The 26,422-nt window shown below is 41.0% G+C and overlaps 1 protein-coding gene and 1 long non-coding RNA gene across 3 annotated transcripts in view; one reads left to right on the top strand and one right to left on the bottom strand.

Annotated features, from left to right (window-relative positions):
• Window positions 1–26,422, top strand: part of LOC133276571 (uncharacterized) — a 787,535-nt gene that overhangs the window by 307,945 nt on the left and 453,168 nt on the right. The gene's annotated exons all lie outside the window — the stretch shown is intronic.
• GRAMD4 (GRAM domain containing 4) overlaps window positions 1–26,422 on the bottom strand; it is a 75,338-nt gene that overhangs the window by 12,799 nt on the left and 36,117 nt on the right. For both annotated transcript variants that reach the window (XM_061467485.1, XM_061467486.1), the window contains exons 3-9: window positions 25,920–26,040; window positions 14,029–14,149; window positions 6,442–6,503; window positions 4,421–4,553; window positions 3,925–3,950; window positions 2,249–2,340; window positions 562–653 (exon numbers count right to left, since the gene is read on the bottom strand). In XM_061467485.1, coding sequence (XP_061323469.1) covers window positions 562–653; window positions 2,249–2,340; window positions 3,925–3,950; window positions 4,421–4,553; window positions 6,442–6,503; window positions 14,029–14,149; window positions 25,920–26,040 — 647 coding nt within the window. The remainder of the gene's footprint in view (window positions 1–561; window positions 654–2,248; window positions 2,341–3,924; window positions 3,951–4,420; window positions 4,554–6,441; window positions 6,504–14,028; window positions 14,150–25,919; window positions 26,041–26,422) is intronic.

Here is a 26,422-nt window from a genome sequence, read left to right as displayed (position 1 = left end):
ACATGCACATTAAGGTCCTCTTCACCATTAAGGGGAAAAACACCATCAGGCTAAACAGCATTTTAAAAAGATCCTCTCAGTACAGAAAACATGAATTTTACAAGAAAGTCTTAATGTTTAAAAGAGACTGAATTTACAAATGGAAGATGCTTTGAATAAAGCATGCCAAGATCGACTAAAAAAAGCGAAACTGTTATTTTAGGCATAGGTGAAAATCCTCCCCATGGAAAAGCAGCAGGCTTCAATAATTTAGGTGATATTCTCCAACTACTCTGAATGCTGCAAAATGTTATTTTAGAGCTTTAGCGTGCTGAGGGATTTGTTTGAGAACATGTAGCATTATTTATGATGACCCAAGTCAGAGGATACAAAAATAATTCTTGATATAAGTCAAAAATTACAGAAATTGAGCAATGAAATTAAGGATATTAGAGTCTGAATTTTACTTTGTTAGACTTAACGCACATTAGAAAAGCTAACAGTTCACAACTCAATGGAAGAGCAATGAAACATCTTTCAAGCAAAACATTACAGACAATAATCTAGTACTTAAGTAAATACCTGGCTATGAGGTAATTTAGGGACAACCTCAAAATTGCTAAAAATAAGAACATAGGAATGGCCCAGCCATGCCATACAGCATTCATGTAAATCTGCAGATTAAGAAATAAATAAAAAAAAAAAAAAAGAACAAAGAGAAACACAGATTACAAACTGGTGCACAGTGAGTTGCATGAAAAACCATTCCCCAGTGGACTGCTGAGTTCAGAATCACGCAATTCAAATCACAAAAATTAATACATTTTAGCTACCCCATGACTGACAACAGCGCTGCATTTGTGTAAAGTCAAAACCCAAATCTCCAGAGATGACACTTAACTATTTCTCAGCTGCTTGAGAGAAGTACTGAATACTTCCAACACTACAAATGCATGAAGTGATAAGGGAAAAACAGTAAACCTTAAAGTCTGTGAGCCTGCTACGTAAGCACAACATGATCTAACCTCACCTATGGCAGCTGATGCAATGGAACAGAAGGGTAATAGCAGCTAGCCCCATACAGTGCAACAGGATAAATGCTCACTCTATTATTTCAGGTCAATTAAATCCCAAACTTTTTACCAAGCTTGGAAAGACTGCAGGAAAATAGGTTTTATTTTACCTGACAAGTACAAACACAAAGTGCCTCAAAAGGCATTGTGTTCCCTTCCTGGCTTCTGAAAATACGGAGACTACAGCCTCCCTGCTGAGACTGTTTTTACTGATAACCCCGATGTGAAGCACTGTCCTGGCTCCAACATCCCAGAACTTTCCAAACAGCAGCTAAAGTTCCTCTTTCAGGTTCTATCTGAAGAATGGGTTTGTCAGGAGAGGTGAGAAAACCCAGTAGATTAGGAGAAGGGACAGACACAGGGCACCATGAAGGGGAAATCTCCTCCTCAATATTCCTTCAGCTGTGCTGTGCAAAGTAGCATTGAATAAGGGTCTGTAACTTACACGGAGGGATCATTTAATAACAAGTTGTGTGCCATTTTCACCAGACAGGCTCATTCAGCTACAGCTACTGGTAATTCCTCTGTATCAAAATCAATACGCACCACGACCAAAATAATTTAGATTATCAATTAACAGTTAGAATAAAAACAAATTTAAACTCCACTAAATAGTTACATCACTGTGGACACAAACCTCCTTAAACTGCATGGGAATGCTTGAACTTAGCTCACAGACCTGACGTTTGCACATTAAATGATCCTCCAATAAATGGATTTTGTCTGTCATTAGTATGATCCTAATGAATGGCAAAGAGCACTGATGGAAATGACAGCTGCTTATCAAACATAGCCACTATCAGCATTTCAGCCCTAGACAGCAAGAGATTTGGCAAAGGCGGAAGTAACCATCAAATTACAGGACTGGGAGACAGGAAACAAGAAATGAGAGAACAATGCCCAGATGATTCTGAGCTATTTTAACAGTTACAAAAATATGCTACAATAAACCCCGAATCCGCAATTTAAGCGTCTTTGAAACATAACTGAAATGACAACTGCTGGCATTTTGTACATGAATGAAATTACACTACTTGATTTGCCTTTAAACTGTAGCACAACCCCTAGTCAGATGTGGCAAGTTTCAATGAATTTCAGTAAATGATACGTATAAGAATTAAGAATAATTATAATTATAAATAAAATAATTATAATTATAAGAATATTACTACTCCTGGAGGAATAGGACAACTTACAATAAAGGCAATAGCAGAAGTGTAGATAGAATACCAGTCTGATAAGGCAGAAAGATTCTTCACAAAATTAGTAACAGGTTTGGCACCTCTCTCTAAACAGAAGCAGAGAAAAAACACAACTGTTAGAATTAGCTGGCAGCGGTTAAATCGCTTGTAAATGACAAACAGACAACTTAGAAAATTAATCAGAATAGTCAATGATAACAAGGCTTACCCAAATTAAGAAAAGTGAAACCCAAGAAACCTTTGCTCTCACCATCACTGCATGAGAGAGGCATCACTCCCACATACAGATGCACACAACCAGCCAGTGACAGCAAGAGGAGCTATTCCTCAGCTCCCTGGAAACCACCTGTCCTTGTATACTCTATTCCTCTAAGCTCTTTCACAACTTAAACTGGCTAGGGGACACATGAAAACAGGAGAGGAGTGCGGCATGAAGACCTTTGCTTTCTGTGCTGGAATACACTGGTTTTGCCTTCCCTGCTGAGAAGGGTGATGACTTCTCTTGCACAGGGATCCCCAGAAGCACTCACCCTCATTTTCAGTACAGCTCACAGCTTTGAAAAGCTTTCCTCGAGACAGCCTGTGACTTGCTGTCCTAATTTGTTTGGCTTGAAATTCAGCTACCCTCAATACACTTCCTGTAGGAAGTAATTAAACAACTAGGACTACATTTCCTTGAGCATCATCAGCACAACCAAAGCAGCAGATGAAGAAAGTGGAAGGGGCACAGACTCAAGCCCTGCTTCCACCTGCTCTGCTCCACCACCCTAAACTGAATCTGCAGGGAAGGTCCCAATCAACACTTGGAAACTGCTGGTGACAACGAGGTTCTTGAGAGCTCCGGGTGGTTGTCAGGCACCCGCAGAGAACAGGGATCTAGATTTTGAAGTTCACCTAGAGGAAGTTAAGAACCACTCAAAGATAAGCTTAACAGTGCTTTTTATAAAGCTATTCTTAAGGCAATGCATGTGCACCACAGAAAACAAGTCAGACATTCTACCCCAAATGAAACTAGAAGGAATACCAGTATTAGAATAAGGAGAACAGAACTGACCTTACATGGAGATTACAGACCCTTATTTCAACTTCACCCTCCCCCCTACATTAATTTAACAATTTGTACACAAATCAGCCACATAGTTTTTTTTTGCAGGCTAGCAATTCTTTGCTGAACAGAACTTCTGGAGGGCTTAACTGCTTTGTTTAACCTGCCATCTTGCATCCTTCACTTTCCAAAGTAATTTATCAGCTATCCAAGAGACAGAAATGCAAGACACATTCATGGTATGCATCACCTAATCCCTTCATCATCTTTGAAAGCATAAGCTCATAGACTAGCAAGTGACCTAAAACCAGCTAGGGCATAAGCATATGCACACACTTATTCTTGCCACTGGAAAAATACCCCATCCTCATTCATCACATTTTAATTAACCTTATATTTTTAGTTCAGAGATACCCTATGTAATTCAAGATCAAAGGCAAGCTTCTACCACTGCTCCTCTATGTTACTTTGCACTCCAAACACTGTATCAGATTTCGGAATCATTTCTGCTCATAAACTGCAGAAGTATTTGAAAACACTGTATTTTAAAATGTAGCAATCTTCCCAATAGGGTTACTAACAACTATTTTCACTTCCAGAAAATAAAATATTGCTAAGTACTTACTCAACCTTCTCATATTTTCAGTCAACCTGAAAAAGAATAGATAAAAGCAATCTGTTAAATAGGCAAGTAGTGCACAGTTGTGTATATCTGGTATATTGAAATACTGCTCACAGTTATAAATTAGATGTTTGTGCATAAAGTTTCATTCTTGCCTGTTATGAAATGCGGTTTTAGTAACTAACACAGCCTATCTTGCACCAGACCAAAACTTGAAATGTGAAAGCTCTTCAGCCTAATTAAGGCTTTGTCCAGAGTTTGCGAGTCATGAGACAGAATCTGGTAAATAATATAACTCTTACCCTACCTCAGACAGCAAATGAACTTTAAATTTCATAGTGTGGCCAACGCATTCACAAACCTTCTGCGATGGTTCTAAACTTTCAGTTTTATTGCCATGTTCAAACCACATAAAGGGTTGTAAAACAAAAAAAAAGGAGGTAAAAAAAGCAACTTGTAAAGAGGCCAATAACTTCTCGCAATCACATTAAAGATTTACCTTCTAGCACTAAGAGGCTCTTCTGTTTCCACTGTATTCTCTTCTGGTTGAAATCTGAAGTCCTCAACATACTCGCCAAATTTGTCACAAAACCACTTCTGGAGTCTCGAACAGACCGTGTGACTACGCTTATCTGTAAGGAAGAAGCACTAAGTATCAGGATAATACTAGACAATATCTTCATCCAAAGCTTGCCCCTGTTCCCACACATCATGCTTTAGTGGGAAGCAGACTTTGTACAGCTTTCCTGTACCCCACCAACACTCTTCATGGAAACTCACTGCGCAGTTTACTTCTGCCATTGCACAGGAACACTGACTGCACAAAACTGGTAAAATAAGACTAAATGTGACTTTTGCTTTGCTCTAAGCACAGCACATGGAGGCATCACATTACCACAAGTACAGAGATTACTTAAACAACCCAACAAACGAGATTTTTTAGAAAAAACTGTAAAAACAGTTTCTGGTTAAGAGGTTGCTATAAACAAAAGACTGACATAAATGTCAGCCCTCCTACTGTGCTGAAGGGTCACCTTCAGGAAAGCAATGTAAAGCAAAACATTCCTCAGCAGAGAGCAGGGCACCCACCCTGCAGGCACATGAACTTGACAGGAAAGGGAAGTGGAAACTTAAGCAAGATTCTGTAAAAGACTTTCTTATTACCACTTTCCTACCATTTATAGGCTGCAAAGATTGTGTACGTGTGTATACACAGATATATATATCCCTCTCTAGATAATGTATATGCCACTTGCTATATATGGAATATATAGTCATGATGCTGCCTGGAAAGTCTTTTATGGCAAAGTAATGAACTGATCCACACTTTAAGTATGTTAGTTTCAGTGGAAAAATATAACATAAGTATGGATATAATATAAGGGTAAAAGCCTTAGAGGCAGCACAAATGAGCACAAAACTTTAAACTTTACCTGTAACTCAGAAAATCATTGTCTAGAGGGAACAGAGAGACTGTTCTTTGGCAATGTAAGTCAATACAGCAATGTCACGAGGAGGACACTGGTCACAACTATTCAAGGATCGAAGTTTGCACAGAACTCAGTAAGTTTAAGACACGATTAAACAGAGGCAAAAAGATTAATCAGCCAGCTATAACAGCCAAAATGAGGCTTTTATGCATGTGGGGAAAAAGAACTGGTGCTCAGAAAACAGAATCACACTATTGCACTGATATCTAGAATACCAAGGAATTTAGTGACAGTTTACAGCTGAGACAGCACTTCAATTTGAAACTAAAAACCTGCGAAGTAGCTTCCCAAATGCTAATACTTCCGAATGTACTGAGGAGGAAATTGAGTGTACAAGACAGAAAAAAATGGCAGGTTGTAGTTCACATAACAAAGTACTGATGTTATGGAAATTCAGGAGGAGCAATTCCAAATTTAATCTGCAGATTTACAAGCTCAATGAATAGGTGTGGGGAGGAAAGCTCAAGTGTACTCAAAGACTGAGACCTGTTGCCTCAGTTCTTTCACAAATCACCGTATTATTGAATTCATAATAAGCAGCAGCTTAAGAAATGGAGATGACAGCGTAGGTGTCCAAAAAAATAGTAACTCCTATTCCTTTTCCAGAATGTCTTGTCTTTTAGAAATAGGAAGGGGTAATACAGTTAATAGCATAAAAGAGCTTTTGCAGTTGAGACCAAAATAGAACATTTTTTGTATGTATTACACCTGTTTTCCAGTACCTGAAGGATCAGCAAGGCACGCAAGTGTGATGAAACCAGGCAACAGGTTTCATTAGATTACTAAAGGCTTTACAATACTGAATAAAGTCCTTGCCCAGGTGTGCAAAGTCAAATACAAAAAGTAAATGCACAATCACGTACAGTGAGATAAGAAGCTACTAAAATGGTCTTTCACATCTGGCTTCTTCAGAAGCCTGCTTAAGGACCCAGCACATTTTTCAGCAAGGCTTGATCTTCTAAGGATCAAAAGAAAGGGGCAAAAAACCCCAACTGAATCAAACTGCTAGCAGAGATCTGAAGAAGATTACCTGTTCCATTGGCTTGCGTCTGAGGCTTTGCAGGTTGCTGAGCTGCTGGCACCTCTTCCGTCCTGAAGTAAAAACAGAAACGATGTGAAGTGCTACAGATGAAAATGATTTTGGTTTACCTTTTAGGTAAAGGGAGCACTGGAACCTCCAGGGTATCCATAGCTGAGATAATACAACCATGACAAGATAAATCCAAGATTCAAAATATCCATGGCACATTGCACTTAAGATCCATGGCAATACCATCCACTGGAAGGAGAGGTGTGGTTTAGCCATTTCCTGTCACTGACAGCTCAATTTCATCTTACAACTTCTAAATAATTCATTATCCATTTTGTTGCATTACCCATGCCTCTGTGTTGTATTGTGTATATTGCAGTGCCTGCCAGAAAAACTCTTCAGAGCCCAGACTTTTCCCACAGTAATAAAGGAAAAGAGATTCTGTATCACAAGCTGATAATCACAGTACTAGAACAAAACCATTTAAAACCTTTCACAATGAGTCAAGAAAAATATTCTTATCCATTAGAAGTAAACCAAATTTTTTGGAAACCAAAATGCTTTTGACATTCTGCACATGTGCACAGCTTCAAATGACATTTGCACTATCCACAGCCTACAACTGCCGACCTGTCTTGAGAATACTTCAGGCTTCAGTCCAAAAGTCTTCAGCCATCCACAGAGATATCCTACAGACAGATTTTTCTAACGAAGCAGCAGCTTTGACAACGTAACACCAGCTGCAGCAGGCTCTACTTGACAGGGAGTTGTATGATTGAAAAGATTACTGCTTGAAATAGTGAATTACCATACAAATTCATTATCACTCATTTATCAGGCTATACAGATGCTTTTAAATGTTCCCTTCATCTTTTGCCCCTCAGGAAGGGAACCAAGTGGGATGCTGGACAGCAAATAGTGAGAAGAGGGATCCCACTGTATTGGGCAGACTGCATCAATACCCATCAATGTCCAGCTGGGGACCAGTAACGAGTGGTGTCCCTCAGGGATCGGTGTTGGGATCGGTCTTGTTCAACATCTTTGTCACTGACATGGACAGTGGGATTGAGTGCGCCCTCAGCAAGTTTGCAGATGACACCAAGCTGTGTGGGTCGGTTGATACGCTGGAGGGAAGGAATGCCATCCAGAGGGACCTTGACACGCTTGTGAGGTGGGCTGATGCCAACCTCATGAGGTTTAACCATGCCAAGTGCAAGGTCCTACAGCTGGGTCAGAGCAATCCCAGGCACAGCTACAGGTTGGGCAGAGAAGAGATTCAGAGCAGCCCTGCGGAGAAGGACTTGGGGGTGTTGGTCGATGAGAAAATGAACATGAGCCAGCTTCAGTGTGCGCTCACAGCCCAGAAAGCCAACCATATCCTAGGCTGCATCAAAAGGAGTGTGACCAGCAGCTCAAAAAGGTGATCCTGCCCCTCTATTCTGCTCTTGTGAGACCTCACTTGGAGTGTTGTGTCCAATTCTGGTGTCCTCAACATAAAAAGGACATGGAACTGTTGGAACAAGTCCAGAGGAGGGCCACAAGGACGATCAGGGGACTGGAGCACCTCCCGTATGAAGACAGGCTGAGGAAGTTGGGGCTGTTGAGCCTGTATCTGAAGGGGGCCTATAGGGATGCTGGGGATGGACTCTTTGCTAGGGACTGTAGTGACAGGACAAGGGGTAACGGGTTCAAACTTAAACAGAGGAAGTTTAGATTGGATATAAGGAGGAAATTCTTTCCTGTTAGGGTAGTGAGGCATTGGAATGGGTTGCCCAGGGAGGTTGTGAATGCTCCATCCCTGGCAGTGTTCAAGACCAGGTTGGACGAAGCCTTGGGTGATATGGTTTAGTGTGAGGTGTCCCTGCCCATGGCAGGGAGGTTGGAACTTGATGATCTTAAGGTCCTTTCCAACCCTAACTATTCTATGATTCCATGAATATAGACATATATAGTTCTCTGTCCTGCTGCTCCTCTAGAAAGTACATTAGGGAAAGATCTTGCTATACTGTCTGCATACAGAAAAGACCATTGCTAATGTGTGCCATCTCAACACCGACATACATCAATAAGTATGAGGGAGAAACTACAGAACTAATTACCTCCCTTCCTAAGCACTCCCCATATTTAATGAGCTTTCCACATCTTCGCTCATTTCTAAAAGAAACAGTTAGAAATAATTTACTAATCCATAAATTATAACTGGACATCTATCAGTGTGGAGAAGCTGAATTCAATAGCTCCTGCTTTCAAAGCCATTTGTTTTCATGCCTCTTTGGAACTTTTTCACAGAGCTTCTGTATTTGCAGCAATTCTTCTTTCCAAAAGCCATCTTAAATTCCACCAGTTTATGCTTTCTAGCTAAATATTAACTTCTGTTTCTGTGACATTTTTCCCCAGTTTCTAGGTAAACCATGGATTCCTCACCTAAAACCTCCTCCTCTCCTTGCTCTTTCATCCATACTTTTGCATCTCCTCCATTTCCAGCTCTGTCTCTCACAAGACAGACAGCGATCAATGTCATCAAGTTTGCACAAACTATTACATAGCAGTGCTTTGTTTTCCTCTACCAGCACATCAGGTGGTTACACCACACAGGTGGGCATTATCATCTGCAATCTGTTGCTGTGTTTCATTGAGGCTGAAGACACACATAGGCAGAGAGGAGGTAGTTATTCACAAGCAGGGTCACATACGCAGGAGCCAGTGACTCAATCCACTCCAGCCATGCAAAGGCACTGGGGCGATCTCACACCTGAATTGTTCCAGTGATGGAGCCAAGATGGGATACCACCACCACCAGTCATCACAGCCTGCAGGCTGGATCTTCCTTTGACATGCTGGGGTATATTTTCAGAAGCAGCACAGCATCATTACTCCCCACGTTTCTCATCAATAAAGAGGTGTGGATAGCAGCCTCACTGGGCTCCATCAGGAGCACATGATAGTTTGGCTTTGGCCCTTCTTGGTGCTTTTTTGTTTCATTTTTTTGGCAATGTCTTACTTGCCATCTGCCTGTTACTCCTTCCCCATGAAGAATCTGACCTTTACGAATCATCAGGTTAATGACAGCTTATTACTGCACCTGTGACCCAGGTTGTAATTAGCCACTTCAGACAAATTTGGGCCAGGAAGCTCAGAACTCATAGTCTAGGCTTGAGCACCCACTGGGAAGCTCTGTCCCAAAACCAGGTCATGTTGAGCCAGCCAGTACATCAAGACCACTGACAGAGAGGAGGAAATATCTTTCCTACAGTTTACAAACCACTTTTGATGCCAGTTAAAGGGCTGGAAAACACAGATGGTCCCCAAAACAACAGAAAAAGCTGTGCTCCTATGCAGGCTTCCTAATCGCAGCCTGCATCAAAAAAAAACAAGCTGCATTAATTCCTCTGGGACCACGCTTTCCACCCAGAGAAAGGGTGTGATTGGTAATGCCAAGAGATCCCCAACCTGTGGCTAGGTTGTGTTTATGCAACTAGAGATTGAGCCTGTTTAAAAGAACAGGCTGATTAAAACAGATAAGAGCAACCTCAGCCAGTGGAGAAGACAAACACTTTCCTGAATCTAGGATGCTTTTGGTCCCCTTAAAAACAGTTCACAAAGTCACTTAAGAACAAGGTTTGCGTAAGTCACAGCTAGCTGTGGGTGTTGTTGCAAAACTTTATTGTTGAGGTTTTTTTCTTCCCTGTTCATAATTTGTAAAATAAGGCAGCAACAGCCCACGATCCACATAAACAAGCATTGCTCACACAGGCTATTCCAAATTATTTATGTGTTGTTCCACTGGCAAAATGTCATATGCTCCAGCTGTCCTAACAAATGCTGGGATGTCCTGAAGTGTGTCTATGGAAAACTCCAACTGAAGCCATCGCGTTTCTGAATACTCTGACATACAGACAGTAAACACCATGACAAACAAAAACACTAAAAATCCTCTTCTTCCTCTCCTCCCTGTGCACAATTCTATGAAAGAAGCCTATGTACTTCCCTAAAAAAATAATTATCGACAATTATTAACAATTCCAGATTATTAGCTCATTGTTTTCTCCTTGCTGAACACTTTGCAGCCTGTATTTATACAGCTACATACACTGATAAACTTTACAAATACTTCTGAACACCGCAACTATTAAAATAATTCTTCCTTCTTACACCACAGCATGGTTTGGTTTTCCCCAATTCGCTTCTGTAAGCGGAAGAGTACATGCAAACATATTATATGCATATCTATTTAAAGATTATATGAAAACTCACCTAATTGAAAAGCAGGGTGAATTTGGTTTTGTTGACATAAGCAGAGACTATTTTCTGTTGTTACTTTGCTTAATAAAATTAAGTTTCCATCAGGTGTAAATCTGGCCAATTATGTATGTGAACGTGTGAGCAAATACTTTGTCTGTATGTCCTAACAGAAGCATTTTTGAATGCCTACAGTGAAGTGCAAAAAGATATAAAGCAGGGAAGAAGAATTTCACACAATGGAGCATAAGTTAAGGGAAAACCACAGACAACCTGTTTTTTCTTCTGGGTAGAAACTGGAAATTTTCAAAGTCTTATTTCTGTTGTCATCTTACATATACTTGCCTGTCCCCAGAAGGCTGGAATATTAGTAAGACTACTTAGAAAAAGACTTGGGAAAGGGGATAATTGGCTGTAATCCCCAAGTGCAATACCCAAGCTAACAGGGCTAGAGTAACCCTTAGGATATCTAAATGGGAACACAGCACTGATGTGGACAAGTCACCCCACCTTAATTTAGCAGTAGCATGCCTGCTAGAGATTTGCTGTTGTCCACAGTCCAACAAGGCACAGATATTGACACCAACATTGATAAACTAAGACCTTCAAACTCTTTTCTCTGTAAAATACATATAACTCACAAGCTGCAGTGAGCCATATCAGACCCTGGGCCATCCTCATTACTCTGACACAGGGCAGAATGAGGGGTACCTCCCTGCAGAGGAAGTTGGCTCCTCATCCTTCTCCAGGATGCCAGAAATGATGGGATCATTCTCACCCTTCTCTGTAGGTGACCTACAGCCCAAGCATACCTGTTCCTGGGAGAAAGCCATTAGCTCTATGCCAGTGCTAAAGCATGCGGAATTTGCATCTCAAGCAAATTCTTCAAGGCAGCAAGTCACAGACAAAAAGCAATTGTGAAACATCAGTTTTATCTACCAACAGCAGAAAACAATACTCATTGGTCTGTACTGCTGACATCAAGCTAACTGATACTCTCAGCTCGGGGATGGGTCCAAGTTTGTCCTCTTCCACTGTCTCCAGCAGCCCACTCAACTAGGCAACACTAGTTTAGACACAAAATGGAAGTTATATGTGCATACAGCCAAGTCAACCAGCACAGGCAGTAAAGATGCACTCCCACGTCTCAGCTGTAAGAGTAACTGTAAAATGTCAAATGCCAAAAATGCCAAAAAAAACCCCAAACTCCAGATGAGAGCAGTCCAGATCACCTTCCCAGTGCATGGTCATGGGGCTGGCTTGGGAACAAGAGGACATTGCAGAGACCCTTCTAAGCATGCAACTTGGCAGCTCAGGTGAAGCCTGCACACAGACTGACCTTGCAGGAAACCACCGACTTTGGAAAAACATCAGTGTGAAACGTTAGCTAAAAAAATCCCACTGTACTAGTACTGAGGGTAAGAAGGAAGACCTGCTTTATCTCCTGTCTAAAGCCTTGTAAACCCACAATGAATACTGAACAAACTCAGCCTCTTCATCTTAAGACAAAACAAAGAATGGCAACTTAACTGATGAAAGGGATGGCATACTCTATCAGGAAACACTGGAAAAGCTGAAACTTCAGTCTGAAGAGAATTGTTAAAAACTGACTAAGGGTGGTAAACAAGCTGAATGCTGAACCAAATCTCATAATTCTGTAACTGTGAGGTACTTCTTGAAACCACTGAGAAATCTGTTAGAAAGAAAGAAAATAAATTGCTGCACCAGAGTGACGAGTGGGCTTCTGAAACATTGCCTCCATAGCTACCAGATAGCTCCAGCACCTTCAAGAGGAGGTTAAGTAAATTCACAGATAGGAGGTGTGCAAACAGATATTGAAGTGTAAAGGCAGAAATGTATTTCTGATACCTCTAAATACAGTGCTTGTGGATGCTTATAAGTAGCGGCTGGGGGAACTGGGGCTTTTTGGCCTAAAGAAAAGGAAGCTTGAGGGAGACCTTATGGCTCCTATAGGAGCCTAGCTGGATGTTGGTCTCTTCCCCCAAGTAACAAGCAATAGGACAAGAGAAAATGGCTTCAAGTTGCACCAAAGGAGGCTTAGATTAAATATTATGGGAAATTTCTTCACAGAAAGGGGTGTCAAGCACTGCAACAGGCTGCCCAGGGCACTGGTTGAGTTGCCATCCCTGAAGGTGTTTAAAAGACGTGTAGTGCTGCACTTAGAGACATGGTTTAGTGATGGACTTGGCAGTTCTGGTTAACGGTTGGACTCAATGTTTATAAAGGTCTTTTCCAACCTAAACAATTCTACAATTCTATAGCAGTAGGAGGTAAACAGAACACAGAAAGCAACTAGGCTCACATTTCCTATAACTAGTTCCTATTTCAATTGCTACAGAATACCAGTGAACACAGACTGCTGGTCTGACCAGAAAGGCATTTTTAACTGAGGATGAGTACAGAAGGAAGCAGCAGGCTGGGAAGAGTTTGTATGGCACTGGGATACCTCATATCCAAGCAGGAAGTTTTGCCTGTTTGTTCTTGCTTGTCACGTCTAAGTAACTGGCAGTGCTTATCACACGTGATTACCAACTCAGCCTGCACTATCTCCTGATGACAGCAGTTGATGGTGAACCACAGATCTTACTGCTCAGCCAGCTAATCTCAGCTACTGCTGAGGAAGATAACACAGGCAGCTCTGTATGCAAGTGGTGTAAGACCAAAAAGGCTGTCAAGCAGCTCCTATGGTCTTAAGATCTAAAGCCCATAAAGCTAGGCAAATTAAGGAGAGACAACTTCAAATGTTATGCTCTGCATCATCAAGTTGGGTGTCCTCAAGGCTGAAAGGCCTTTGGGTTTGGGGAGGCATGTTTCCATTTGTCATTGCACTGGCAAGGAAGGCTCAAACTCAGTCACTCCCACACTTCTAGGGTTGGGCTGTGGTACTGGGATGTCCTTGCTGCTGCTAGAACAGGACTAACAGGGTCTGGGTAGTCTGGAGATGACACAGGTTTGAAAAGAAAAAGCATAAGCAATGGCATTCAGTAGCACGCAGGGCATGCTGATAGCTCCAGGTAGGTGAGATCCCAAACAGAACACATTAGAAAAGGTGAAATGAAGAATATCCCCACTACAAGAGTGACAACACTTCTGTATTTATGGCAGTATGCATGGTGAAGTAACTCAGGTACATGGATGTGCAAGATGTACTTCTACAGAAAAACATGGGCAGATTCTCTGTGTGAGCTACTCATTTATTTTTAAGAGAGCCTAGACTGGAAACAGATGCTTTCATCAGAAACCCTCAGAAACAGTCAGATATCTCAAGTGTCTTTCAGCTGTATAGTGAAGACATTTCTCTTACCTTGCTTCATACATTTCTCTTACCTTGCTTTAAGTACTTCATTGACTTTTTGTTCTAGTTCTAATCTCCTTTGCCGTTCCTTTTCTAGCTCCTGCCTTAACATTTCAGCGTTTGTTTCTTCTCTCAGCTTCCTGAGTTCCTCCTCTGTTAATTAAAGGGGAAGAAAAATATTTAGTTACCCTGAAGTATTTCTGTAAGAAAATTAAAATCTAATTGTGACAGCTTAGGTGGGGTTTTTTATCTGTGCTATACCAAATATGTTCACCAGAAAAGAAGTAAGTATTCCAGGACTAAAAAGGACTTCATAAAACCCACAGCTGTATCATGTATAAAATGTTTAGTTACAACTGCTCAGCAAAGAGTAAAATAACTTTGAAGTTTGCCTTTAAAAACGCAATGTATCAAAAATAAGCCCTTGAGTAAAATCTACCTTTTATCTAAACACAGGGTGACATACCCTTCACTCCCCAAAGAAACAACTGGCAGGAACACTGTCTACTGCTAAATCCCGTGGTCACAACAAGGAAAAAAGAGTATCTGTTTTCTTTCCAGTGTCTATGGGTAGGAAAAAAACAAACCATATATTCACATAGATATAAGATGCCATATAACCCTCTACCCATCAATTTCTGGCACCCCTGTATTTTTATGTAAGTATGCAATATACATACATACACACATACATGCTCTCACAATTTTTTTTCGTAAGAAGTTAGTCTTAACTATGTAAAAAGCTTTTTGTGGCTAATTAGCCTTGCTTTTTTGTCACGGTATCCTTGCTCATTTTATTTTATTCTAGAGCTACAACGGGGTCACCACCACTGGTTACTTTTCCCAGATAGGCATACAAGAGACAAGACAAAAAGACTGTGACTCTCTTTTTTCTTTAAACAAAAACATTGCTCTACATTTTGGTCTCTGGGCTGGTTTTTAAGCTCAATCTCAACACTAAATACTAGAACAGCAAATGTATTTAAAGCTTACAGCAAACCAGAACAGAAAATACTCGCTAATTCCAGTATCACCACAGACACAGGGGTTTAGGCTTTACACTGTTTTACAACGTTTGCATATTATGTTATACCCTCCAGCAACCTCTTCTGTTTCTTTTCACATTTTGCCTTGTAAATCTTTGATAATCAGTTGATTTTGATATCTGAGCCTCTCTGGCTCCAATCATATGCATTGCGAGAAGGTCTGAAGCCCTAGAGGAGCTGATAAACTCTCCCTGCTCTTCAGGAGGCCCTTGTGCAGTATTTCTGATCATTTTATCCACTGTGTGAGTTAGGAGTCGTAGATCGTCTGTACTCCTGCAGCACTAAGAGGGTTAAAGTACAGAATTAGGAGAGATGGGAAAAAGATACATAAAGTGATAGGACAACATCACAGTTTCCACCATGAGGGTACAGGCTGAACTCCACCAGACAGAAAGTAGCGTGGTCATCTCCCCACTGCTTTGTTAGTAACCCCAGAAAGAAGAGTTGGAGCTCAGAAACCCAAGTTAACCTCCCGCAACTGAACCTAAAATTTATTCCCAAAGGCAGGGTAAGGAACTTTCACTGTTGCAGCAGACTGGTCTCTCCTGTAAATAAATGGAAAGATATGAACATAAGGGCATACCTATACATGGAGCTGTTCCTAATTATGTGTCCACAAGGAATTTTTAATCCAACAAGAAAACTACTTTTATAAGTAGCTTACCCTACTTTCAAGGGCTCGCCTTGTTCCAGAACAAGAGCATGCACACAGCTGAGGGGAAACATCTGTTACACTTCAAATGCACTGGTGATTGTGCAATATGAAGCTACCACAGAAAGTTCCAAAGCTTTAAGAGATGTTATCTTCTCAAGACCATTAAAGGAAAAAATTCTCCATAAAGCACTCTTTTTACTTTTATGAGGAAGTGACTATGCATTGTGTGTACATAAGAAAACCACAAGTAGTATAAATTAACCTCAATGCCCCTGAAAGTTTACTCAGATCTTCCAGCTTCCTTAATTCCAGTTGCTCTGATTGTACTACATCTTGTTCTACTAAAACTAAAATAAAACCCCCAGAAACTTGTCCACTAGGACAAGCAGTCCAGAGATTCTTTATGGAAAGAGGCAGAGCTAAAAGGTACACAATGAATGAGGCGGAATTCCTATAAAACAAAACAAAAACCACGGCACCCCATCATTAAGGATTGTTACAGCTTCACATTTCATAGCATTTCCTGGCTCTCACAGACATGACAGCATTCAAATCCACCCCACTACAACTGCTCTGGCCCCTCCAACTCTTTAAGGCAGTATTTGTTGCCACTCTGGCAGTAGTGTGGTCGGGCACAGTAAAACCTCAGGGTTTGTTTAAATACTCTGAAGACTGCCAAGCAACTGAAACCATGGAGGGGTGGGAGTTCTTCCCTGCTTCCTTGCTCTCTCCCTCGAAATAATCTACAATTTCACCAAGCTGAACTGAACTTCCAGAGGATATTTCTCCAGCCCTGAGGGGTCCTTCTGCAGAACAAGTGAGAGCAGAGGTCATGAACCCCTGAGAAGAACCCATAAGAACATTTCACCATGGTATCTATCTACTGAGCTTTACAGATGAGTATCTTTCTTGACGATGAGAACAGAGCACTCTTGGATTTCATCTTAAAACAGTCTAAATTCAAACATCCTCCCCTTCCACACACACACAAAAGGGTAAAACATAAAAGTTAAGCTTCAGCTCCAAGATTTCCATAATTTCCCTCCCAGGCATATCAATCACAGCTCCCTATCTCCTGCTGGGCAAGAAACAGTAAAATATTGTGAGGCTCGGTACATGTCTTAACTGGACATGAGCTGGTGTGAGCAGACATAAAGGGGACCTGGTTAGAAGGGGAAAACTACTAACAGAAGAAAATGTCTGCTGAAATACTGACAGAGAAAATCCCTGCCAGCCTGGCAATTAGGTCTGGGAACCAGAAGCATCCTTGAGATGTGCAGCACACAGCTGGATACCTAGAAACTGAAGACATGCTGAGATACCACTGATAAGCAGAAACCCAAGGAACTGTAACAGCAATTTATCAACTGAAAAGGTGAAAAATAGTCTGGAAAAAAGGAGAAAACATACTCAGAAAGTAAGAACTGGTGACTGCCACTGGCTATTCTATCTGCAACGACAGGAAAACAGACTGGAAAAATGAAAATTGGCCTGAAAGAACAGAAAACAATTAACAGCATCTACTGGCTGCTCAAGTGGTGATGTCCTACAGGTCCTTAATCCTCGATGATATAAAAATTACTTCATTTTTGTCCAAAATGAAGCTTCTTTCTCAAGAGAATTTCCTGTGATGCACGTCCTTCTCCTTTCCTAAGCAGGCTGAACTCTCCACACAAACTTCCTAAGAGATTTTGGATTCTCACTGGGGAAGGTGTGGTTTGTCCTCCCATTTTTGGGACGGTTTGTCCCATTCTGAGATATGTTCAGTAAGCTTGATACTGATATTATTGTAAACATATGCATACGTGCATGTAAGTAATTTATCACAGTTACATCTGCTGCTACGTTATTGTTAAGTTTACTTCACTAAAGATAAGCTTGTAGCAACCTGTAATACTATACCTACTTGGCTGCTGACATACTATTGATAGCTGCCAATAATTTCTACCAGCTTTATGCACAGACATATATTTTTATTTTCCACTCATCTATATTCACTTTATCCATCACAGATATAATTGTTAGTGGTGATTTCTGTGGCATTTGCAGCAATCTGTAATAAAGCGGAAAAATCTAGAGTTAAAAATCCTCTGTGTCCTTGTGTATTACAGAATCCTATTAACCCTGAGTCACAATTTCTACGTACCTGCAGGCTGGTAACATTTTAGGTCATGACAGCAGTTGTGACCCTGCAAAAAATGCTCTAAAATCTCTCTAGTAAAGCCAACTTGTGTAAAGAAGCAGGAAAATACCTGGATGCTGTTGCACTTCTTAACACGAACTTTAGAAGTCAGTGACACAAAGTAACAAGAGTGTTTCAACTACATTAATCTGCCTATTATTGATTGCACTGTAAACCCTAGGAGAATTGACCTCATAGGTAACACCATCATCAGCAATGCGTCCCACAGCTTACCAAAAACCTGTATTCATTTCAGTTTTTCTACAGCAATTTCTCCTCTATTAGCTGTAACATAACTGTCACACCTGAACTAAGGATTTAAAGTTTTAACATTTCAAGAAGTTTAGCTGCTACCATGTACTTGCTAAAAGACAAGCTACCAAGCATTCCTTTGCACAATGATATGGCATCAGTCGCTAGAGCAACTGAAACATTTCAGTTTGCTTCTTAGAACACACAAGCTTGTAAGAAATGTTTTGATAAAAAGCTTTTAAATACCAAAGTATTTAGTTCAGGTGAGACAGAACAGAACCTGAGTAGTATTTAGAAAAGAAAGACAATACATGAGGTTGGGAAGATATAACAGCAGGTTGGATTTCTAATTCAATACTCAGTAAAAATACTCAATACTCAGTGCAGTAAAGCGGATGTTTCCCTTAATGCAGGGATTGGAGGTGGATTAGGGAGCCTCCTAGTAGCTGTTTTACATAATAGCATTCCTTTGTAGGCCTACAGGTATGCTGCAAGATCCCCTCTCTGTGACAAAGTGACAAAAATTTCCTTCAGAGCATAGCTAGAGACTGCAAAGCACTGTTTCTAGACACTAAACCACTTCAGTGCTAAACCTAAGGAGACCACGTTAAAAACTAGAAATGCCAAAAAGCATACATGCATGCTGTCATGTCTACATGGGGAAACACCAGTACTTAACGACAGAAATAACTCTTCCGCGTCTATGTTAATTATGGCAAATCTCCTTACAACCCATTGAACATTACCAGAGTTCAAGTATGCTGTTTAATTGGTACTAAACACACTAAATCCCAGCCACACACCATCAAACTGGATCTCACCCACCATGCTGACAGAGCCGACGCTGGGAGTTTTCTCTGCCAGGCAGACAACTCCTATCCTTGCCAGACTCCCAACTCCTGCAGAAAGCTAGTATTTTAACTTTGTCCCATATAAACCAACGTTGACATTAAGAATAAGACACTGGGAATCCGAAAACGTCTATTTTCATCATTGAAGACACTGGAGAGCTTTAATCTTTACCTCAATCACCAGCAGCAAATAGCAGTGCTGTGAAGGACATGGGACAACTCCACTACTAGTGGTACAACAGAGATATACAAAGAGTGTTGTCTGACCAACAAGCAGTGATGAAGGAAGGACCCACAACAGAAATCCCCAACTTGTTTTTTTCCAAATTATTTAGTAATTCATATACTCCTCTGGAGAGAGACAAGTTCACAATCCATAGCTATAACTGGATACAGCTTAATTGTGTACTATTTGTCTCCTGCTGTTGTTCTTACCTCTGACTCTCCTTCCCCATGGCTTATGTCCTTTGAACCACTGTCTTGGTAAGAAATAAACCAACTCTGATCCAGAAGCAGTTGAGGGAAAGCTGTGTCTGAACCATCATCCTGCCTTCTCAGTGCAATTAACATTCCCCTGGTACTACTGTCCCCACCTCAATAGCAGAGTCTCATGTGAAATGTTCTTCTATTTCACGCAATGATGGAGAGTGTTACAAAGCACATCATATTTGACAAGGTCGTCTTCCTCTGTGCAAGCTGGTCTAGTTCCTCTTCCAGTAGGAAGAGGGTGAGGTTAGAAAGAATTAAGATGTCATTATTATGGTATGTACAAAATAGTTATGCTAACAACCAATTAGTAACTTCACATTTACATAGTATTTTCAGTTGGGCTTTACTGTGTTATAACAGACACAGGATCACTTCCTCTTCATTACAGAAGGATTTAAAATTGTTGAGATGTGAAATATCTTAAAATATGTGAAATATCTTAAAAATCAACAGCTTTCTGAGACAGATTCTCTTCTCAGAACATCAAGTGGGAAGTTTTCTATTGCTAGATACACTTCTGCCAGCTTAAAAGTTATGAAAAGTACTGCTGCTCTATAAAGTTACTGCTGCTTTATAAAGTTTCAGAAATTTCAGAGACTAAAAACACCAGAAGAGTTTCAGAATCCATCAGAAATGAAAGGAGTTGCAAAAATTTTGTCATTATTGAAGGAACTGTTTTCACTCCCTGGTTTTGGCAGAAGCAAAACAGGCTATAAATGCTGAAATAGCGTCTGGCTTGTGAATAGCAGCAGGCTCTTCCAAGGCTTTTGTGCTACTAAACTGAGCAGGTAAGGGCAGGTTCCACATGGGGCTCCCAAAATCTCCAGCTCAGTTACTCAAAAGGAACAGGCACAGCAGTGCTGACCACTGCCCTGCCTGAGCTTTCTCACCCACTCTGCAATTCAGGAAGCTAAGCTGGGCATGCAGAAAAGGCAGAAGCAAGAGCACAGCCCACCTACGTAACACAATGCATAGGCTGCATCAAACTGGTGGAGGAGCTGTAACAATACCTCTCTGTCAGTGCAGTGCTGTGCTTTGGTTAATCGGTCCCACAAAAAGAAGTGTGACAGCATGTGATCCTCCTGGGTTGGGCCCTCCAGCATTCCTGCATATGCATGCCACCAACATTTACATGCTTTGTCCAGTGATGAGGGCAGATGGCAAAAGCCCACAGCAGAGACCAGTGCAGGACTCCAGCCTGCTGCTGTTCTGTGCTCAAGTCACATCCTTTCCCTCTCCCCTGGCCCTGGGAACCTCACACTCTTGGAAGTCAAGTTGAGAGTGAGCAAGAGCACAACCCATGTCCTCCACCAGTCAGAGCAGAGTATCTGCAGATGAGAAATGGAGGTCTGAATCCTTGGTCTGTGCTGAGGCTTTTTAAGTCCCACACAGCTGCTCTAGCCTGCTCACGATTCCCTTTTCCAAGAATGCCTCCAGGAAAATTAAGAGAGGTTTTTTTGTCCAGGAAGGAAAAACAAAAAAAACACATGGAGTATCATGTAAGCATCTCTGAGTATAAGTAAAATCTTTCTTAAACTTCTTAAGGAATTTTCTGTAGTTTTTGAGAAGTCAGACCTAGAAAAACTTTAAAAAATTATCAGTATAAAGCAAGCAAAAGCATCTTTGCTGAACACATAGCTCTGGTGAACAGACAGCTCTCAGCAATAGCCTGGGTTCAGCTCTTCTTACTGGAGCATCTCTGGGAACCCAAGGAAAATGTTCAAGAAGATTCCACCAGTCACTATACACAAACCACAGTCCTCATCAGAGGAACTCCACACGCTCAAGGGATGTGTGCAGATCTCCCAGGGACCCTATTAGTGCCTGGGAGTCCAGGATTTTAAGCTGAAAGAAAGGAGGGTTACAGGGGGATGAGTAAAGGGTATGAAAAAGCAAGGGTAAGTTCCACTACCACAGCAGCCTCATGCTCATCAGCATAAGCATGCTTCATTTAGGATCCTGTGCGGCAGCATCAGGATTCCTTGGCCAGGGCTGACCATCTAACAAGTAATGGCTACTATGGCCCACAGCTGGTATCTGGGCACCTCATATAAACACAACAACTACTTACTCTCTCAGTAGGGTCTTCACTTGCTACATAAATCAGCTCTTTATTCTGCTTCAAGATTTCTGAGCTAAAGGTGACAAAAGGCTGCCAGGTCAGTAATGAGACAGCAACACCGATGCACTGTTCCTCTGCCCTCCCCTAGCTCTGCTCCTGCAGCAAGTGTCTGACCCTCATGTCAGGAGAAAGCACACCAAGGGTGTTGTGACACAGTTGGTAATTAGACCCTGACTCAGCTTCACAGCCAATTTACTACATACAATTACTGTGACTGTTCAAGGAGGCACTGACATTTCTGTACAGAACAGAACTCTCTAATACAGGTCTTTTGCTGGTCACAACCACCACCACACAGTTCACCTCTAAGGTTTACCACTTTCTAGCATCCCAAATCTACCCAAGGATCATGTATAGTTTTCTAGAGCTCTGCTTCCATGAGCTCTGTATTCTGCTAGGTTGCTCTTCTTACAAAAAATCATCAGTCATTGATGCCATTGTGAAGTTAGTCACACACTTGATTTAAAAAGTCATACGAGAATGGAAAGTGTGGGAGCAGAAATTTCAATGGGAAAGAAGCACAATCCCAACTTTTCTTGCAGTGCTGGTATAAAAATTATAACCAAACCCAGCAGTTTTGTAAACCCTTTGAGACTCCTGCCATAGCCTGCCATACAGAATGGAATGCAAAACCCCTGTGGGAGAGGCCTTTATTTCCTCCTAAAGCTATTCATCCTCAAGCAGCCTTTCTTTGATTTACCAGTTCATGACTAACCTTCTCTAACAGTCATCTAGTTTGTTTACTATTAGCTGCTGTTACAACCAACTCCTATTCCCTGAACTGCTAAAACTAGCATTGAAAAAGGCTGGAAAACCTTGAATAAGAATTACGTAATACTTCATGTAAACCACAGGATGTACACCTGCTTACAAAGCATCAAGACCAGAGTGCTGATATCTGCAAAACTGCCCTCCATAAGCAAGCATGGGAAGTAATGCAAAGAAAAACAGGTTGTTTACCTCAACAATGTGCAAACCCAGAAAGATACTGGCTATTGTTTTGTTTTTCAAATGCAAAAGCAGCAAACAAGTTTTTGTTTCTTGTTTAGATACAACTAGGTTTTGAAGCACTAAACTCACTACTAACCCTAGCTGCCCTTGTTCAGTAGTTGCCTTCCCAACCTAAACCCCGTTCAAGGCAGTATTCCTGTGCATTAAAAACAAGCTTACAGTAATATGCAAAGTCCCTCAGAAATGGATGACTCTAATGACAACAGCTCCAAGACAAAGCATTTTTTGCCCATGTACATTCAGAGGTCCAGCAGACCAAGAAGCCCTGTGCACTCTCCATTCAACAGGTGTTCAAGTCTCGTGCTGCAGGAACCCACCCCAATATCGCAGTCTCACCAGATCCATAGCATTCCCATAATAAGGCTCAGAAGGAGCCATTAGATCACAGAGATTAAGACCATTCCTGCACAGACAGGAAAAGCAACTTCAGACCTTTTGGCTGGAAGAGTTAGATGATCCCTCCCTTGCTTAAGACATCATTATCTAAGATCCCTTCCTCCATGCGTCTCATCCTCCTGACAGTCTGCAGCTTAAACCCCTCACATTTCCAGTTGCATTCTATTTGCATTTACAGCTATTCAACACATTAAGCTATTCCTCTCCATCTTCACTCCTCTGGGTGTTTAGATTATCTTTGCTAAAGAAGAGATTCATCTGGCATCTAAAATGGGGATATTTTCACTTTACTGGAGACAAACTGTTTTTCTCCAGTCACTGTTTGCTCCAGATCTCCTCTGCAGCTTATAGGGGCTACAGCTAGGCCTAGGATGTGTTTCACTGAAAATACTACTCAGCTAAACTGCACCTTTTACTCGCGCCTGCTAACGGCTGAATGGAGATTAGAGAAGACTAGCAGTTCGTTCTTCCTTTAGCCAGGCACCTGCAACTACAGACCCACACTAACTTGTAACTGCATTGTGTATGTGTACATTATACACAATGTACACCTGGGAGGAAATCTCTCCTCCTTAAGCCTCTTGGACAATAAGACACCAATACAAATAAGAGGTATAGAAGAGGCAAAAATAAAGTCAGGATCAGGCTGATAATTATTAGAAACTTAACACCTTAGAAAGTGAATCCATGGATCTTTAATTATTGTCCCCACATACTAGCAGTTGCTCTGATTTTTTGCACACCCAGCTGGAGGAAATGGAGTGGGAGGAAATGGCAAACGGTTTATGCAAAAATGCAGTTACAGCAAGGTGTCCTTAAGGAATTCCATAATTAAAAATAGCATGCAAATACAGATGAGTGACCAGCCTTCTTAAACACACCTACTACAGCAGCTGGATTTAAAAATAATGATCAAGCTTTTCTCCAAGGAAATTAAACAAATTGCAAGTTTCAGGAATGTTTTTCTGCTCGCCATCAGCTGACTTTTTGGGAAAAAAAAAAAACAAACAAACCAACCAAGTATTGCTAGCACTAAAACAAAACAAAAACCCCACCAACATTAATTCAAAGAGAAGGAGGAAGAAAATAGAACAATACAAGAAGAATATCCAAAAGGTGAGCACCTCCTTCACTCCAACTGACAAACATAGTTACATATTTCAGCCCAAAATTTTGAATGTGGTGTAGGGGAACATGGATAAGCTTTGCTGCGCTTACTTCTCTACCAGTTTATCATTCTTTCTTGTGTTTTTGCATATAGAATTACAACTGACTTGTCAGAACAACTCTCTAATTGTAGCTACAGCAAACCTCAAGTTTAGTGAGGAGCACTGGTAAGGACTGACCCATGCAACCCAGCTGAGTGACCCCACTGGCCTGAATCTCCAACCATCTGCTCAAAGTTCATGTGAAACAGTGAGCTTCATTACCCTTTACCTCACAGGTTGCTACAAAGGCCTGTGCAAAGGAAAAAGATTCAGCTAAAAATGGTAGCAGCTGATCAGGTTTTTCAAACTACAGTAAAAACCTGAAGACTAAAAATATTCACAAAAATGTGTGCCCCACACAGTTCCTCTAAGCATATACTAAGGACTGAGAATGGGCTCACCAACCACGGGAGTGTTTGGGAACCCTATCATGTTTTTATAGCAAAAAAGCACATCCTAGTTCAAACCAGAAGTCAGTTCTGGGAAGTCTTACTGTTTCTGTTACATATCATATTATACCAGGAAATCACAAATGTACCATCTTGCTTGAAAAACAATTTGGTAACAAGAGCCTAAGCAGTATGTCTTTGGGGATGGAAGTAATACATGGTAACTCTGTACTTCACAGTTAAATAAGTATTCATAGAAATCACTTAAAACAACAATGCAAGTGAAGCCAAGAGCCTTCAGTTTTTTGCTTGATATTACAATCATGGTACTTCTTCCAGTTATCATTGGAAGCTGACAGCAGCTCACTATAAATTCTTGCCCAGTTTCCTTTATCAGACCTCCCTCTCATACACACGGGGAAAAAAAAGTCAAAATAATACTGTCAAATGACAAACAAATCACAGAAAACTAATTCCAAATCCTTGAGAATATGCTGAAGATAAACAAGTCTTCTTGTTACACTGTAATCTCAAAATTAAATGGTATCTATAGCCTTGTTATTTCCATCCCTTAGAAAACATCTGACAAGCTTTGAACATAATAAAAACAACCCCCATATTCTGAAGTTCAAAAATAAGCCATTAAAATTACAATTTTGGGAAGCAACTGAGCAAGAATTCTCACTGATTTATTGCAGATCTCTACTTCTATCAAGTTAAAGGAATGTTTGCCTTCAGTGTTTCTGGTTTCAACTATCCTGTCTTACAAGTCAGCAGCTCAGATCTGCAGAGATAAAATCCCAAAAGTCCCGCAGGTGCCTCAAGCTGTGAATGACAATTTTGACTCTTAGATACACACATACACACACATAAACCCAAACACTTGAAATCTACAGATACTCTTATCTGTATTTCTTACACCACTTACCAGTAATTCACATACTGGCAAGAGACGTGTTTTAAGACATATTACTGTTGAAATATGCTGCCATGGAAAAGCGTTGGTTGCCCCTTCAGACATACCTTCTTAAAATAACTACACCTATTGCAACCACACTGAGTTAATTCTAAGACAATGTGCAGATGTCAACATCAAGACTTCAACTAAGCAACTTTTGTTACGTAGTGAGGTACATTGTGAAGAATGCAATGAGGAAAAATAATATCCAAGTGACCCAGAAACCCTGGGAATGCTTTTAAGTTCTTCACAGGGAGGCATCAGCCCACCTCAAAAATCTGATGCCAACTTTTGCAATTTAAAGAATCCTTATTTCAGCAGCCTTAAGCCATTCCTTTCCACACAGTGTTAATTTCATACTCACGTAAAAAGTGTTTTTCCAATAAGGCTATTTCCAGGTGACCTTTGATCTCATTCAGTCTGTCAGACTCCGTTCTGCTAAAATCTTGGACTCCTGAAGCCATGATGATGGTCCCTGGACCAGCCTATAAGAAAGCCAGAACACACAGTTCAGAGGTACATTGTTTCATCATTTAAATACAACATCTTACTTCTGGGGCAGAAAAGAAATAGGCACATGACAAGTGTGCAAGCGTCAACTCTCCAGGCCTCTTCTTCAGCATTAAACCACCTAAATAAATGAGTGAAAGCTAATCAAATGCACAGCATCGCTCCCATGTGAGTTTACAGAATGCACCTCTGCAGGCCTCAGGGAGTTATAGAAAAGGCATTTTCCCCCCTTTACCAGTTCTGCTGCATCATCGTTTAGCTTTTCTTCTGCTGATTTAAAAGGCATATTTATACTACCACTCTCTCCTCTTCCCATTAAATGAATGGTCAACGCAACATACTCTACACATAATATTG

Source organism: Pezoporus flaviventris, unplaced genomic scaffold (genome assembly GCF_033815535.1).
Source record: "Pezoporus flaviventris isolate CSIRO_AGI_PZ_B2104156 unplaced genomic scaffold, CSIRO_AGI_Pfla_v1 ptg000045l, whole genome shotgun sequence".
NCBI classification, from domain to species: Eukaryota; Metazoa; Chordata; class Aves; order Psittaciformes; family Psittacidae; genus Pezoporus; species Pezoporus flaviventris.
The sequence above is the reverse complement of the archived record's forward strand: the minus strand, read 5'-3'. Positions and strand labels throughout refer to the sequence as shown.